Below are 15,803 nucleotides of genomic sequence, written 5' to 3' on the forward strand. Positions count from 1 at the left end.
AACCAGGTTTTCGCTAGTTGAAAATAAAATTTTTGTGTACCTACTGTTTATTTGTTGCACACGAGCTAAAACATTTAATGTCTGTCGAAGTTCGTCCTTGCGGACTATATAGTGGGCGCGGACTCATCATCAGCAGCAGCCTGTTTTACGTCCACTGCAGGACGAAGGCCTCTCCCTGCGATTTCCAATTACCCCTGTCCTGCGCCAGCCGATTCCAGCTAGCCCCCGCGAATTTCCTAATTTCATCGCTTCACCTAGTCTTCTGCCGTCCTCAACTGCGTTTCCCTTCTCTTGGTACCCATTCTGTAACCCTAATGGGCCAACGGTTATCTGACCGGCGCACTACATGACCTGCCCAGCTCCATTTTTTTCTCTTGATGTCAGTTAGAATACCGTCTATACCCGTTTGCTCTCTGATCCAAAATGATGCAACATAATGAATGCGGACTACCTAAGAGAAACATTTCATTTTAAGCCCTAATTGGCACTGGGTGCGGACTATAGTCCAGAAAATACAGCAATAGACAGTAATACAGTAACAGCTTTTCTACAGCCAGTTTCGGTTTCACTTGTCATGCCGTCATGATGCTGAAGGCTGTCACATGGAAGTGGGACATTGCGACATTTTGACACTTGGTGCGGCTCGCTCAGTCACCTCCTATGCTGCTACTCAATGTGAGGGCTGATGTGGCAGCATAGCAGACAACCGAGCAAGCCGGAGCGAGTGTCAAAACATAATCTTTATAGGATTTTAGAGATCCTGGGCCTTCATTTACTGCAAAAAGAAAAAAAAAACGAAGAGTCAAAAATATAATGTCAGTATTCCTTTAACCGGATTCTTCTTAACAGGAGTCTACTGTATTCTTTTGCCCCAGGATGTTGCCTGCACTCACTTTGTAGCCTGTACTGTGCTGAAAACAGCTTGCGAGACAAGAGTTTATAGAATGCATTTCTATTACTAAGGAATGCACCCATAAGTGAGTCACAGTTTAAATCCTTGTTTTTCTTTCTTCTCCCAGTTGGACATACCACACTGAAAAGTCGCTGAATGGGGCGGACCACTGGGGCCTACTATCATCTTACAGCGGGGCTGGCTACTATGCTGACCTGGGCATCACAAAAGAGGCAGCAACACAGGTCATGGCCGAGCTCAAGGAGAACCTCTGGATTGGACGTGCCACACGGGCTGTCTTTTTGGACTTCACTGTCTACAATGCGAATGTCAACCTCTTCTGTGTGATCAAGTACGCATCCTTTAGTTCCTTGTCTCACGAAGATAAAATGAACGCCTTTTTTGTTTGTTGAATCTCATGTTAATTTTGTACCCGCTGTGCTTGCATAGTGGCTTTGGTGTTGCACTGCTAAGACGAGGTCGTGGGATCGAATCCCGGCCATGGTGGCCGCATTTCGATGGGGGCGAAATGCAAAAACACCCGTGTACTTAGATTTAGGTGCACATTAAAGAACGCCAGGTGGTCAAAATTAATCCGGAGTCCCTTACTACGGCATGCCTCATAATCATATTGTAGTTTTAGTAGGTAAAACACCATAATTTAATTAATAGAAATTAATTTCATGATGCATAGCTTTTCTATCCAGCCTGTTTTCTGCACATTTTGATGAAAGAGCACTTCTGTGAAGATCTAACACTTTCGGTGAATGTGAATTAACTTTTAAATGTCAGCTAAAAATCCTAAAAAAGCATTCACAAAATGACATCTTTTGTAATTATTCATCTGGATAGCAAATTTTTTGCAGATTCGGAATATGTATACTATGGGGGTAGTCAATTCACAGCTTGTGCCTGAGGATGCGAAATAACAAGAACCATGTGTGGTGACTAGATGTCAGAGTTGATAGGGTTTAGGTTCCGTCGCAACTGCTCAATGCTACAAGTATATTTTAGAGCAAGCATTTGTTGAGAAAGACTTGCAAATGCGAAAAGTCAGAGTTCTCGAAGGGTGGTCATGGGGGATTAGAATGTTGCTTTCATATGATAGATGTCAAAACACGGTACGAGGCAAAGTTCCATACCACACTCCTTATGCCAGAAGCATGCTACTTTGCAGACTTTATTATCATTGTTGCTTTGGCTTTTCCAACAGACAATGCACCACCTTGTTGAACGTTCTTTGCCAGTAGTAGAAGAGATAAAGTCCACGAAGTGCTGTGCCGTCAGACGAGTAAGGCCAGCTACTGAAGAACAGGTGCAGCAACATGTGGCTGGCAGCTACTATATTTTAAACCTCTGTTGGATCAGTAAAGTCCGTAGGGGACTTAGCAGCCGAAGAAAGAACTCTCTAGAGCTTAAAAATGGATTGGAAAATCCCGATCCCTTTACCGGTACTTAGAAAAAGCACCCAAACCCAAAATTTCGGCCTTATCTGCACGGCCACCACTTTACGGTCGTTACTGACCACCACGCCTTGTGCTGGTTGGCGACGCTAAAGAATTTAGCGGGACGTCTCGGCTGTTAGATACTTTGTTTAAAAGAATACGACTTCGACGTCACCTACAAGACTGGAAAGAAACACCAGGATGCCGATGCTCTCTCTCGTTGTCCCCTACCACCGTCTTCAAACGCTGCTTGCTTACCACCTTTCGTGAGCAAACCGCAGGGCGCGTCGCCTGCATTCCCTTCGCTCGCTGCTCTCGACCGGCTCCCACCCAGCCATTCTCATACGTTTGCCTCTAGCCAATGTAATGACTCCTACTGCCACTCCGTTATGGAACGTATTCGCGGATCATCTTGCACACCTAACGCTCGGCTCCGTCGACAGTTGAAGAACTTCAAGATCGAAAATTCGATATTATACCGGTACGTGTTTCATCCCGAAGGACACCGTTGGGTTCCCCGATCACTTCGGCCCGAGATATTGGAGACCTTTCACGACGATCCCACTGCCGGTCACTTTGGTTTCCATAAAACCTACGAGCGAATTCGCAGCCGCTTCTCTTGGCCTGGACTTGCAACCAGCGTAGCGAAATACGTGGCTTCCTGTTCGCTCTGCCAACACCGCAAATGACTGACCTCACCTCCGGCTGGACTGCTCCAATCTGTCCCGTGTCCTGAAGCTCCTTTCGCAGTCGTTGGTATCGACCTCTATGGACCGCTACCCTTAACCACCGGCGGCAAATGATGGATCGTCACAGCTGTAGACCACTTGACATGGTATGCTGAAACAGCCGCACTGTCTTCGGGATCCGCAGCGCATGTTGCAGCCTTTTTCTTGGAAGCCATCTTTTTACGGCACGGAGCCCCATGTATCCTTTTGAGTGACCGCGGCAGGACCTTTCTCTCTAAACTTCTCGACGATGTTCTCCGTGCGTCCAATACCAGCCATAAAGCGACTTCCAGCTACCACCCTCAAACTAATGGTCTCACAGAGCGCTTTCATCGCACGCTGTCCGACATGATATTTATGTACATCAGCCCTGACCACACCAATTGGGATGTCATTCTACCATTCGTCACTTTCGCATACAACACGGCCGTCCAACGCACTACGGGGTACTCGCCCTTTTTCCTTGTGCATGGTCGCCAACCGCTCACTATCCTCGACGTTTCTTTCTTCGGTGTCCCCATGCCTTCATCCACATCAGTGGGTGAGCAGTTCGTTTCGCGCATTGCCCGGTGTCGCGAACGTGCCCGCCTCAACACCGACGCCAGTCAACAAGACCGCAAAATTCGCTATGATGCATCTCACCATGTTGTTTCCTTCCACCCAGGAGATGAAGTATTACTGTGGACCCCAGTTCGTGCTCCTGGATTGTGCGAGAAATTTCAGTCCCGTTTTATCATTGTTCGGGAACAGACTTCGCCAGTGAACTATCGTGTCACTCCAGTTGTTCCGCCTTTGGACGGCCGCTGCCGTGCCACAGAGATTGTGCATGTTTTGCATTTAAAGCCTTTCATACGGCATTTCCCGTCATAACCAGCAGCCAGGTTGGCCGCTGCCACACGCGGGGGAAATTGTGTGAGCATTATATTACCCCTTCATCTTCTTCATCTGTATATATTCATCATCATGGCCAGTGTCATCTTCTTCACCGCGCGAGCTGCGAAATAAACCGTTGAGGCTTAACAGCTGTCTCGCAATATGATTTGTCTGCTGCTTGATCTTGGCTGCAGACCATTGTGGGCCATGAAAACCACATGCATTTATCAAGTGAGTCATGTTGCTGGAATGCACAGCATGCCACAGGATGGTGAAAGCATAGAAAGTGCCCACAATGGGCAGTTGGTTGCTGGTCCCGTGGCAGCTCTTACAATTACCAGGTTCCTCCATTGATAGCACTTCAGCATTGGCCCTAATCGTTCCGACTAGGTAGGTAGTTGCAAGGTTGCCATCTGGATTGGTAAAGTTCATCTCATCTGCAAGCTAAGGTTCCTCTCAGTGTTTAATGGTCAAGGCTTGACCATGCTGCGGAAACTGTTGCCACTTGCTGAACACAGTTTGAGAGGTTGGCTGCATCGACACATCCCCACACTGTGGTGTCGAAAGGGACAGCATCTAACAGACTTGCCTTTACGATTCCATTCTTATAAATTTCTTCAAGGGGATGGAGCACAAAAAGCCCAGGTTAAATGAGGTGAATAAAATGCATTACAATGCCACTCTGAGCATTGCACAGACCAGTTATGACACCGACAGCATTGCCCATTGTGGTGGCTCACGAGCTTGGTCACTCATGTCACCACTTGCGGCCTGGTGAAATGTTGGTTTTGTAAATTGCCCATCATGCATTATGAATGTGAAATCTTGAAAATCTGTGCCTTTCTAAAATTTGTATCAGTATAATGATACAGTCAAGATTCTGCTTTATTGCTCGTCTGTCACATTCTCACAGCTAGATACCATTACTAAATCCTGATTTCACATTGTTGACCTTGTCAGCAATGGTCAGCCATTTATAAGCGTTCTTATACAAATGTAGTTTTCGCTGACTAACATCGAACCCTGGAACTTAGTAGCACTGATACAGAAGAATGTGCCTGCATCCATGGTCACAAGCGCGAATCTAGATAAAAAAATTTTTTTTTTTCAGCTGTCTTACCTTGATGTGAGCTGACACTGCCTTTTGTTCACAGGAGCTGCACTATTTTTCTTTTAAACCCTCTTTTAATTCTTTGCTTCTTTTTCTGTAGACACTGTGACTGAGACAGGTGATGTGGCTTGGGTTTCCAGAAATGTTTACGGCTGTAGTGTGAACAAAGTTTCTTTCTCTCTGTGTGCAGGCTGGTGTTTGAATTTCCCGCCACGGGAGGAATGATTCCATCGTGGAGCTTTCGCACAGTCAAGCTCCTACGATATGTGTCAGTTAGTGACTACTTCATCATGGCTTGCGAGTTCTTCTTCACGCTGTTCATTCTCTACTACATCGTCGAAGAAGTCCTTGAGGTGAGTGTCTTGCTGCTGAAGTTCGCACTTGGTCACTTGAGTATATATAGTTCAAAAAGTTTTTACAACGAATAGCGGTTAACAAGCAGTTTGCTTGTCCTGTTACATGGAAAATGTAGACTTGGCTGTCATGATGATGAAACCATGTGCAACAAACAAGCCTCAGCATGTGCAGTTAGCAGTTCATCTTCATTGAACCATGAGCATGGTGCAGCAATCCGCACCAGATCTGTCTAACCATACTCTTATGAAGAGATCTGATCAACATCATGTCATCCTGATGATAATAAAATATAAGACTTAAAAAAAGAGACTCCACCAAATCCAGTATCGAATGTGGGACCTTGTCCTCTTAAAATTGATGCCCAAGCTAATTACGCCACTACAGTATTGATGACACATCAGGGCTAAAAGACGATGAGCAAAACGAGAACAAGGTGAAAGCAGGAGCCAACGTTTCGCCAAGTTGACTTGTCTTCATGTCCACTTTCACCTTGTTCTCATTTTGCTCATCGTCTTGAATTTCCATCTCCCGCCTTCCCCGTGTTTTCCCTATGAGGGCTAAAAGTAATATAATGGGTCACAGGGTACCATTGTGGTACCCTGTGACCACAAATGCAGTGTAGCTGCTGTTCACGAATCCCTCAGCCTCTTTACTGAGGGTAAAGGGGAGCTGTAGTACAGCCCTTGCTCCTCGTTGCGTCACTGTGGTACCTGAGATGGTCATAACCAGCAACAAGGTGAAAGAAGTTTGGTGGTACTGGCAGCTGGGTTATGGTGTGTACGATGTGCAGCTTGTATGATGTGCAGCGGCTGCAAGCTGCACAGATAAATATTGAAGGCAATTTTGTCACATGCTAGGCCTTGGGCAACAGGCCCTTTTCAGAAATGTAAAGCTAGCTTTTTGCCGAGGCAGTTAGCCAATCTAGTGGTGGCTTAGTTTGTTCTTGCAGTAACTGTGTATAAGCAGTTTGCTTGTCCTGTTACATGGAAAATGTAGATGTGGCTGTCATGATGATGAAACCATGTGCAAGAAACAAGCCTCAGCATGTGCAGTTAGCAGTTCATCTTCATTGAACCATGAGCATGGTGCCACAATTAGTTGGGCAAATGTATAGCGCAAAGAAGTGCACTTGCAGATTAGGAAAAAGTATCTGTATTATTACTGCGAAAACTGCTCAAAAAGAGTGCAGCTATTTCATTCAATGCTAGGAAAATTAATTGGTGGGGTTTTACGTCTCAGAGCTGCACAGAGGGCTATTAGGGACACCTGTAGTGGAGGGCTTGAGATAAATTTCGACTGCTCGAGATTCACCTAAGTATGCTTAAAAGAGCTTTTTTGCACTCCACCCCCGTCAGAACTTGGCCATCATGGCTGAGAATCGAACCTGCATCTTCATGCTTAGCAACAGAATGCCATAACGAACCAAAAGAATAACTATTCATTCATGGACCCTTCAACAATTCATATTGGACTTCCTGCGTGAAACATATCTGTTTGGGTGCACTTGTAAACATTATCCCTACAGGTAAGCCCCTGAAGGAAAAATAAAAGAAAACTACGAGAAAGAAGGAAGAGGGCAATATGCTAGTTTGTGTGAGCCAAGCAGTTAGGCAGACCCTTAGCACTGTCTCCTGTTCCTCATCCTACCTATCTACAAGTTATTATTTATACCTTTGGCTCTTATGATTGTTGATGCCTTGTGTATCACTTGAGGTAGAAACAAGCTGGTACTGATTGTTGATTTATACTACTTATGACACACAAGGATGGAGTAGGTATAGTGCATTTTCTTGCATGCAGGTAATGTATTCTTTTGATACCTCTTGACAACCTAACCACCATTTGCACGCACAGCTATTTTACAGGAGCATCGTGCACTATGTCCACATGTATTTCTTGGGGATCTCTTTTTTTTTCAGATCAAGAGCAACAGGACTAGTTACTTCAAGTCTATATGGAACATCCTTGACATCCTTGTCATTCTGGTAAGCTTGAAGCAGCTGTTCAGCTTCATTTTAATTGCTGCATCTGGTAATATGCTCCAGGCCATGTATCAAAGCTCATTATCCTTAATTATAAGTACAAGGCCTGTCTGAAAAGTATCCAGTCATATTTATTCTAGAGAAAGCTATAGGGCATAATAATAATATTTGGGGTTTCACGTGCCAAAACCACTTTCTGATTATGAGGCACGCCGTAGTGGAGGACTCCGGAAATTTTGACCACCTGGGGTTCTTTAACGTGCACCTAAATCTAAGCACACGGGTGTTTTCGCATTTCGCCCCCATCGAAATGCGGCCGCCGTGGCCGGGATTCGATCCCGCGACCTCGTGCTCAGCAGCCCAACACCATAGCCACTGAGCAACCACGGCGGGTCTATAGGGCATAGGTTGGCCACACTGGGCAATGTAGAAGGAGGGTCCATGATGTCTCTAGCCTTCAGTTGTGTTGGCTATTGTATAGGAGCGCTTGTGTTGAGTACTGTCATGTCATCTTGGCATGATTTTGAGGGAGCGAAAATGGCAGAGTGAATTTAACAAAGATACTGCATAAATTTATGCGCAAAGCTTGGTCATTACCAAGCAGATGCAGTTTGGAAGGTCTAAACAGTGTTTGTAGATGATGGTATGGTTATGAATCAAATTAAAATGAGGTACAACTGCTTTAAGGAAGGCCAAACATCTGTGGAAAGTGAGCTGCACCGTGGGAGGTCTTCAACAAGCACTAATGATGCAATTCTTTATGAAGTGCAAGCCACAATCAGAAGAGATCATCGGCTTATTGTCAGAGAAATTGCTCGGCTGGGGATAGCAACAAAGATGCTATGGATGCCTTTTTAAAGACGAATTGCGTACAGAGCAGGTGCCAACAGAATTTTGCCAAAGATTTTGACCGAGGAATTAAAAGACCTGGCAACTGCACCAGGATATCGCCCCTGTTTGTGCGGCTCAAATTATTCCATCTCTTTTGGCATGGCACAGAATTTCGTTGTTTCATCAAACTTCCTAGCCTCTGGACATAAGCCCACGTGATGTTTGGCTCTTCACAAAAATCTAAAGGCAGCTGAAAGGAGCACACTTTCAAGCCCAAGAGGACATCAAGTACAACACGACGGCTGCCCTAGCAGCACTTCCTGAGGAAGGGCACCAGAACTGTTTTGAAAAAGGGAAAGGGGCCTGAAACTTGGTGTGTGGAAGCAGGAGTTTGAAGGGGATTAGGATGACGAGAACACGAAGTGATGCTTCTATTTTTTAGGTAGCATGGTCGGATACTTTTCAGACAGGCCTTGTATGTTTTCTTTGAACGCTTAAGAATTAATGTTGTGAGAGGTAGCAGTGCACATGGCCTTGTCTACTTGACACAGGCACATTTGGTTGGGGGTTCATCTTTTAGGGCACTGTAAATGTAAGATCCCTTGTTTTCAGGTAAAACTTGATTTACCCTGATTTGTGCACCCTCAGTGATCCTTGTAAGAACTAGGATAAACCGAATTCCTTGCTCAATGACCACCTTAATAAAGATGTAATTGTCAACAAGGAGACTTCCAGAAAAAATTGGCAGTTTTGCTAGAACGGTGAAGCACTGACTACAATGGCAAGGTTTAGCGTTGAGCTTGAACTTCTCGGACGATGTTCTAACTATACACCGGTCCGGCTAAAGCGGACACAACATAGAATGTCAGAGGCAGCTAATAGAATGTAACGCATGGTCGTAGAGGTCACAAAACATGTTTACAAGACACACATTAAAATGCTCTTCCTTGAACTTAGGCAAAGTACCCGTACACGAAATATTGCACAGACGTATCAAGGTCACATAGAGGCATGTCTTATGGAGCTTTCGGCCTATCCTTCTCTGAATCCGATGCTCTGCATCCAGAAATGAGTACCTTTACGGCTGAGGCCTATGCAGTTCTGTTAGCTGTGAAAAATATCAAGAAAAGAAAGATAGACAAAGTCATTATACTACACTTACTGACTCCTTAAGTGTTGTACAGTCTTTAATGTCTTTCTGTGAACTTAAAATCCCTGTACTAAATGACCTGTATTCTTTCTTGTGAACAACATACATGTCTAACCAGCGTGTCACAATATGCTGGATGCCTGGGCATGGAGGCATTGAGGGCAATATGCTTGCAGAAGAAACCGCGACATCAATAGTCATAAAAGCCAGCAACTTCTCTATAGCTGTCCCTGCCATAGACTTGAACTCTTTCCGATGGAAACGTCTTATAAGCATCTGGCAGCACTTGTGGAAACTGAAACATCTATTAAGCTGCATGTCATTAAGCCACATTTAAGAAATTGTCCACTCTTACTGAAAATATGACAAACTGAGGTCATCACCTGCTGACTTCGAATATGCCACACTTATAGCACACTCTTGTACCTGTTGACTGGTGATGAACCACCTGTCTGTGGACTGTGGTATCCATGGCAAAATGGTGACTGTCCTCCATGTGTTGCTGGGATGTTGTGAATTAGAAGATTACAGAAAAAAAGCACTTTCCTTTACCATACCGTCAGCAAATTTTCCTTCACCCAGCAATGTTCCTTGGAAATGACTCGCTTTTTGACAGTATTATGTAATTTAGTCATTGCTTTTTAAAATGATGTTCATGTATACTGCATGTTATACTACACCCAAGCAATCCATAGCACAGCCCCTCATCAGAGGTTGCTGCTGCGATAGTACTATTTACTTTTAAAGGGACCCTGAAACAATTTTTGAACGTAAAAAGAAAGCAGGCACGTACCCAGGGGGGGGGGGGGGGGGCAGGGAAATCCCCCCCCCATCTTGCCCACGACACTACTGCTCACACACATTCCTAAAGCGCCGCCAAATGAATCTTAGACTTGACAGCTATTCTGCGGTCAACATTTTGCTGCCTTTTTCACTCTTTTTGGATGGCAGTATTTGTCAGTATCTGGGGTGTGAAGGCCAGTTTTCTCATTGATATGGTGCCCGCACAATTAACTCGAGATGCGTTCAGTTGTCACAATCTATTCAACGGTCACATGCATCGCTGTTGCTTCGTTAGTTCAACCTTCTTTGTTTAACTGATCGAGGGACCAGGAAAGGGATTCAGTTCGTAGTCAGCTGGTCTGTAAGCTCGTGCAACGAGTTGCACGAGCTTACAACGAGTTGTGGCTGGTGAAAACGACAGTTGTGTTTAACTTTTCCTTTTGCTTTATTATTTCCTAGAGTGACAGCTCACCACGACGCTGGCAGATCCTCGAAGCTATACACCCGCGATAAGGGTTACATAAGGTGGAAAACAAAATAATGCGAAAAAGCGTCCATGATCAAACCTTGCAATAACCGTTAAACCCATAACCAATGTGACTGTCACCCGTTACCTTGTCTGGTTTTTCCCTAATTGTACAGCACTTTTCGTGCAAAATTGGCAACTGGAAACAAGAGTCCTAAGGAGTTGAAAAATTAAGTGATCTACTAAGGTAGAGAGCTAAGGCAACAGCCAAACGGGAAGAAAAAGTGCAAGTTAACAAATTTACCCATTATCTAAAAATATTAATGGATCAACATCTTTTTATTTAAAAAGAAAGTAGAGAAAACGCCACCAGAAGTGAAGAACAATTCCGTGTCTTTTGAATCACGCTTCTACAGTTATCAGTCAATCTGCTTGACGTAGCCACTTCTCTGCTGTGCTTACATGCGTGTTTTTCTTTTTTGTTTTAAATTATGGTGTTTTACGTGCCAAAACCACTTCCTGATTATGAGGCACGCCGTAGTGGGGGACTCCGGAAATTTGGACCACCTGGGGTTCTTTAACGTGCACCTAAATCTAAGTACACGGGTGTTTTCGCATTTCGCCCCCATCGAAATGTGGCCGCCGTGGCCGGGATTCGATCCCGCGACCTCGTGCTCAGCAGCCCAACACCATAGCCACTGAGCAACCACGGCGGGTGCGTGTTTTTCTAACCTTCTGCGGTGGGCGAAGTACGTCTAGACCGCAGCGTCCTGTGCTCTACGCGGTTGTATGGGACTGGCAGCCACGCATCATTACACAACTTCCCAAATAACAATACGAATCGGTTTTGGCGCTGGACTTGGTAGAGCAGTAAACGAGGGATCCAAAAGAACTGTGATTGTTCCGCAAATATATATTTCTCTATAATTCTTCCACAGCTAATTCAAAACACGCTACTAGAAACCTTTATTTTACACTTTCGCTTGTTTACTTGTTCGTGACAGTGTTCTTCCTGCGCTTCTTTCCTGCGCGAGTTCATTTGATGTGGTTCCTTGTTTGCCAAGTAAAGGAGAGGTGTATCTCACAGGCGTACCTGTGAGATATATACACCTTATTTCATTGCTGTTTTGCGCATTTACGCATATTAATGCCGAATGGTGGGCATTATTCACATTACAAATGTACTAGTGAAGGTACTCCCTCCCCTCATTTCCATAGAAATGTTACCTTGGGTTCCCCCCCCCCCCCCCCCTGAAAAAAAAATCCTGGGTAAGTGCCTGTAAGAAAGCATTGCCGATCAGTTAACGAGACTCCTGGGAACATGTGAGCCAAATGTTATTGCACTGAATGCAGCAGAGAATTTAGGATCTCGTGTCATAAGCAGTGAAATATTGCTTGCTCTCACTTCCGCAACGTCGTTATGCGGCGTCATCGCAAGCATCTAGACCCACAACAGCTATTGGCTGATTTTGTGATTGCAAGAACATTATCAGTAATACAATTATTGCTAATTTTAGTTAAATAAGTAAAAAATATATATGTCTCAAATCTCAAAAAGACAGAAAAGCCATTTCATCTTTGCATTGCCGGTCTAAACACGACAGTTGCTGCATCTGCTGTGTGTGGCCTCGGTGGTGAAAAGCGTAGCATAGATATTGTGGCTGCCAAGGGGTGCCGCCACGAGCTATCTCGCATTCAACCTTTGGACGGGGCCAGCGTGGCACTGCTCTCTTGTGCCCCTTTGCCATCTCCCCTATGTAGCTTTCCAGCATGCTAGTGAAAATGAAAGGAGACAGAAAACTGCTGATTGGTCTGATAAGTACGACTAACTTTGCTTGTGCATGAAGGATGAAAAAAATTTTTTGCCAGGAAATTCGTGAGGTCACGTAATCTATTAGTCATATCATTCCGTGATTAGTTATAAGCGTGCTTCAGGGCTCCTTTGAAGACAGCACCGGGAAATGGGACAAGAAAGCATTTGTGTGTGTCTCACTGTCTTGTCCTGTTTCCTGGCACTGTTTTTCAATTTCTAAATCATGTACCAACTAGCCCAACAGCAAACTCTCCCAAAGTAGCATTTAGAACATGTGCTTCTCACCCTTGCTTTTAATGTCCCGGGTGAGGCAATAATGCTACCAACAAACTTCTATGACTACCAAAGTTTTTAACTTACAATCATTTTGCAACATATCTTCTATGTCCATAGCACACCTCGCCTGTCATGGTCATGTTTTTAATGCATATATATTTGACACATTTATACAGGAACTGATTTTAGGTCTCTGTACAGCCATGTTACATCCACACTTCATGTACCATTGCCAATTCATTATTCTGCTTCTGGCACTCCTTATGCCAAGAAAACCCATTAATGAATAAAAAAGTGCCATTTGCTTGAAATTACTTTTTTTGTGCATAGAAATATTGTGCATTGCACTTGAAAGGCATTTGTCTTGTACTTGTCTAAGATTTGGTTGTGTGCCCATGAAAAAAATTCAGTGGCGCTCATTAGCCTTTGCCAAAGATCCACTTGTTTGCTGTTAAGTTCCTGTTTGTCTGAACTGGTTGCCATCAAATTTTTTACAAAAACTAATTGAACCCATGGCTCTAGTGTGCTCCATGATGCACATTGGTTTGTTGATATCGAGCAGTGCTTGTTGCACATTTTTCTTCTTTCTAAGACAGAAATGGGTAAAGGTGCATGAGACACACCTAGCTGCATGGAAATTTTGCCATCCCACAGCTGGCATACACAAACCATGTGCAAAAACGTGTCCCATGTCCAGTTTCGCCATAAGCAGGAACTAAAGTGTCGGGAGTTTCTCCATAAAATCTTGAGTGTTCCATGCAAATCTGTACATTTGTGCACTTATCTTATTTGCCTCTTGCCCATTCCAAATGTCAGTTTTAGAGCGCAGCTCTTACGCGCCCATTCCTGTGTTGAACGTTGCTGGTGCAATAGCTCGTAACTGAGCAAATGTGGAGCACAGCGGCAGATGAAAGAAGTGCACACGAGGAGGAAAGTGGAGGAAGTGGCTACAGTGAAAGTATGAGGCAGGAGCGGAGGAGAGACGGCCAGCAAACGCACTGAATTGCCGGTGGCTATGGCATCTTCAGCCATGTGGGCGATCTCATCTGCGCTTCCGACGGGGGGGGGGGGGGGGGGGGGGGGGTTGAAGGGTGGCGTGAAGTGGAGAGGGCTACGCTCATCCACGGCATCAGCTGCTGAAGTCAGTCCATGGTACCAGCGTGTGTGACGGGGATCACTGCTCCTGCCAGGGACGATGGCAAGCGGCTATGAGTAAGGCTCGATGTGACGCTCCCTTGGGTGTGGTCGCCGCTGACACTGGTGGCACGATTTCCCCACGATGAAGGGCCGCTCTCATCATTGGGGGAATGAAAGCGTGCGAAGAAAAATGTAGTGCCGCGCAAGATTGACTGTGCGATGACGATGGCTACGATGTGGCACCAGAGTAGCGTGCATTGTCTATATAGAAACAAAGCGCTGTATGAGCTGCATGGCGACTGCTGTGAATCACACCCAAGCGGCACCCACGCACTGCCTCTCCAGATTAGTGAGGTGGTCGCACCACACTTCACTCCGTTTCCAGTGTGCCGCATGAGACAGATTGTCTGCACCAGCTACGCTACTCACAGCGTTCTCTAATAAAAACTGTGTACTTATATAATCATAAGACAAAATATTGACACATGAAATGAAAACACATATGGAGCTGCGCTCAAATTTTTCATTAAGGAGTATCGTAATCGTCGGTGAATTTTTGGAATGGGAAACAGAGCTGCCAGAAAATACCAAAACCTTGTTTGGAGTGGTGGCGCAAGTTTTATAGTAGCTTTATTGAACTGTATTATGGCCATGACTTGCTCACAGGATCATGAGCTGTATGCTCATGTTAGATCACAGAAAAGACCATCAGCCTGCAAAATCCCTTATGAGTTTCTACGAGTAAGCTGAAAAGCCAATGCAGACCTAAGACCTAATTTCCTGAAACTAGTTTCAATTTTGCATGTGAAGTGAGAAGTTTAAATAGTATAGCAAGCATTGGCTTTACAGAGCACTGGCAATCACTGTCCGCATGTGTAGATGGCTCCCACTATTACTTTGCTAGGTGGTAAACCTTGCATCATTCAGTTGGAAAATCAAAATATTTTTGGGAGACCAGCTTGTGCTTCGTGCTCATGCTGCACACCGTTATTTGTTTTGAGGCAACATTACTCAGGAAGGGAGCAGAAACACAACTTGCCCTTTGAGGAGTAGAAATATGGAAATTTCACAAATTTACTGAAGGTCCTTACTGCTGCAGCATGGCCTTAGTTGCTTTTGCGCCATTAAACTCGAATTAACTAACTAGGGTCCTTGCATTCCATTAAATGTCTGCAGACATCCATAATGATCGCTGTCATTAAATATTGATTCCAATTACGTCATTCGTGAAAGTTTACCAAACACGTCTAGATTCAGCGAACACTGTGATCTTACAGAACCTTGCATCTTTTCTCGATATTTCTGACTGCCCCATGAATACAAGCTGTCTGCACTGCTGAGCACAAGTGCAATGTGTCTGCTGCCCAACATATGGCTCAGCAATGCATCTTCCTGGCCACTTTCGAGTGAGACGTTCTCGCATAATTGCTACATACACTTTGTTAACTTAAAATTGATGCAAAGTTACTTTACTAAATTGAAAGCAATAATATGTGGCCTTACATGGAATCATTGTAGGAGGATGAAAAAAAAATTTGATTGATAGTTATGTTAGACTAAAGCTCATTAAATCAACGTTTGACTGTATATCTATGAACGAAAACCTCAGCGAGGGCAGCACTGCAGCCATGCTGCTATTCAAGGTCGAGGCAGTGCTACAACCTGGTCATCTTGTCCCATTTTGAGGCACAATGAACTGTTGTTGCCAAACCTTAATTCAGTGATAACTGGAAAAGGTAATGATACAAGGTGTATTTTATCACTGATATGAAAGAGTGCCAGAGTATACAAAAACAGTGGCCTCTGAGAGTTCTGCTCTAAATCATGCATCAAATGGGCCTTTGTCACAGCATGTAGTGTGTACAATGAAAAAGAAAAATTCTCCCAAACTGTGGAAATAGTAAAGTGCATACCTGTCCTGATCCTAATTTAGGAATCTCTTCTGTCTGTCCTGGCACA

General features: G+C 44.6%; 1 protein-coding gene across 1 annotated transcript in view; it reads left to right on the forward strand.

The window, feature by feature from the left end:
• LOC126547871 (polycystin-2-like) overlaps positions 1–15,803 on the forward strand; it is a 75,741-nt gene that overhangs the window by 27,295 nt on the left and 32,643 nt on the right. The window contains exons 5-7 of the mRNA XM_055063492.1: positions 1,020–1,244; positions 5,240–5,402; positions 7,326–7,391. Coding sequence (XP_054919467.1) covers positions 1,020–1,244; positions 5,240–5,402; positions 7,326–7,391 — 454 coding nt within the window. The remainder of the gene's footprint in view (positions 1–1,019; positions 1,245–5,239; positions 5,403–7,325; positions 7,392–15,803) is intronic.

Source organism: Dermacentor andersoni, chromosome 1 (assembly GCF_023375885.2).
Source record: "Dermacentor andersoni chromosome 1, qqDerAnde1_hic_scaffold, whole genome shotgun sequence".
Lineage (NCBI taxonomy): Eukaryota > Metazoa > Arthropoda > Arachnida > Ixodida > Ixodidae > Dermacentor > Dermacentor andersoni.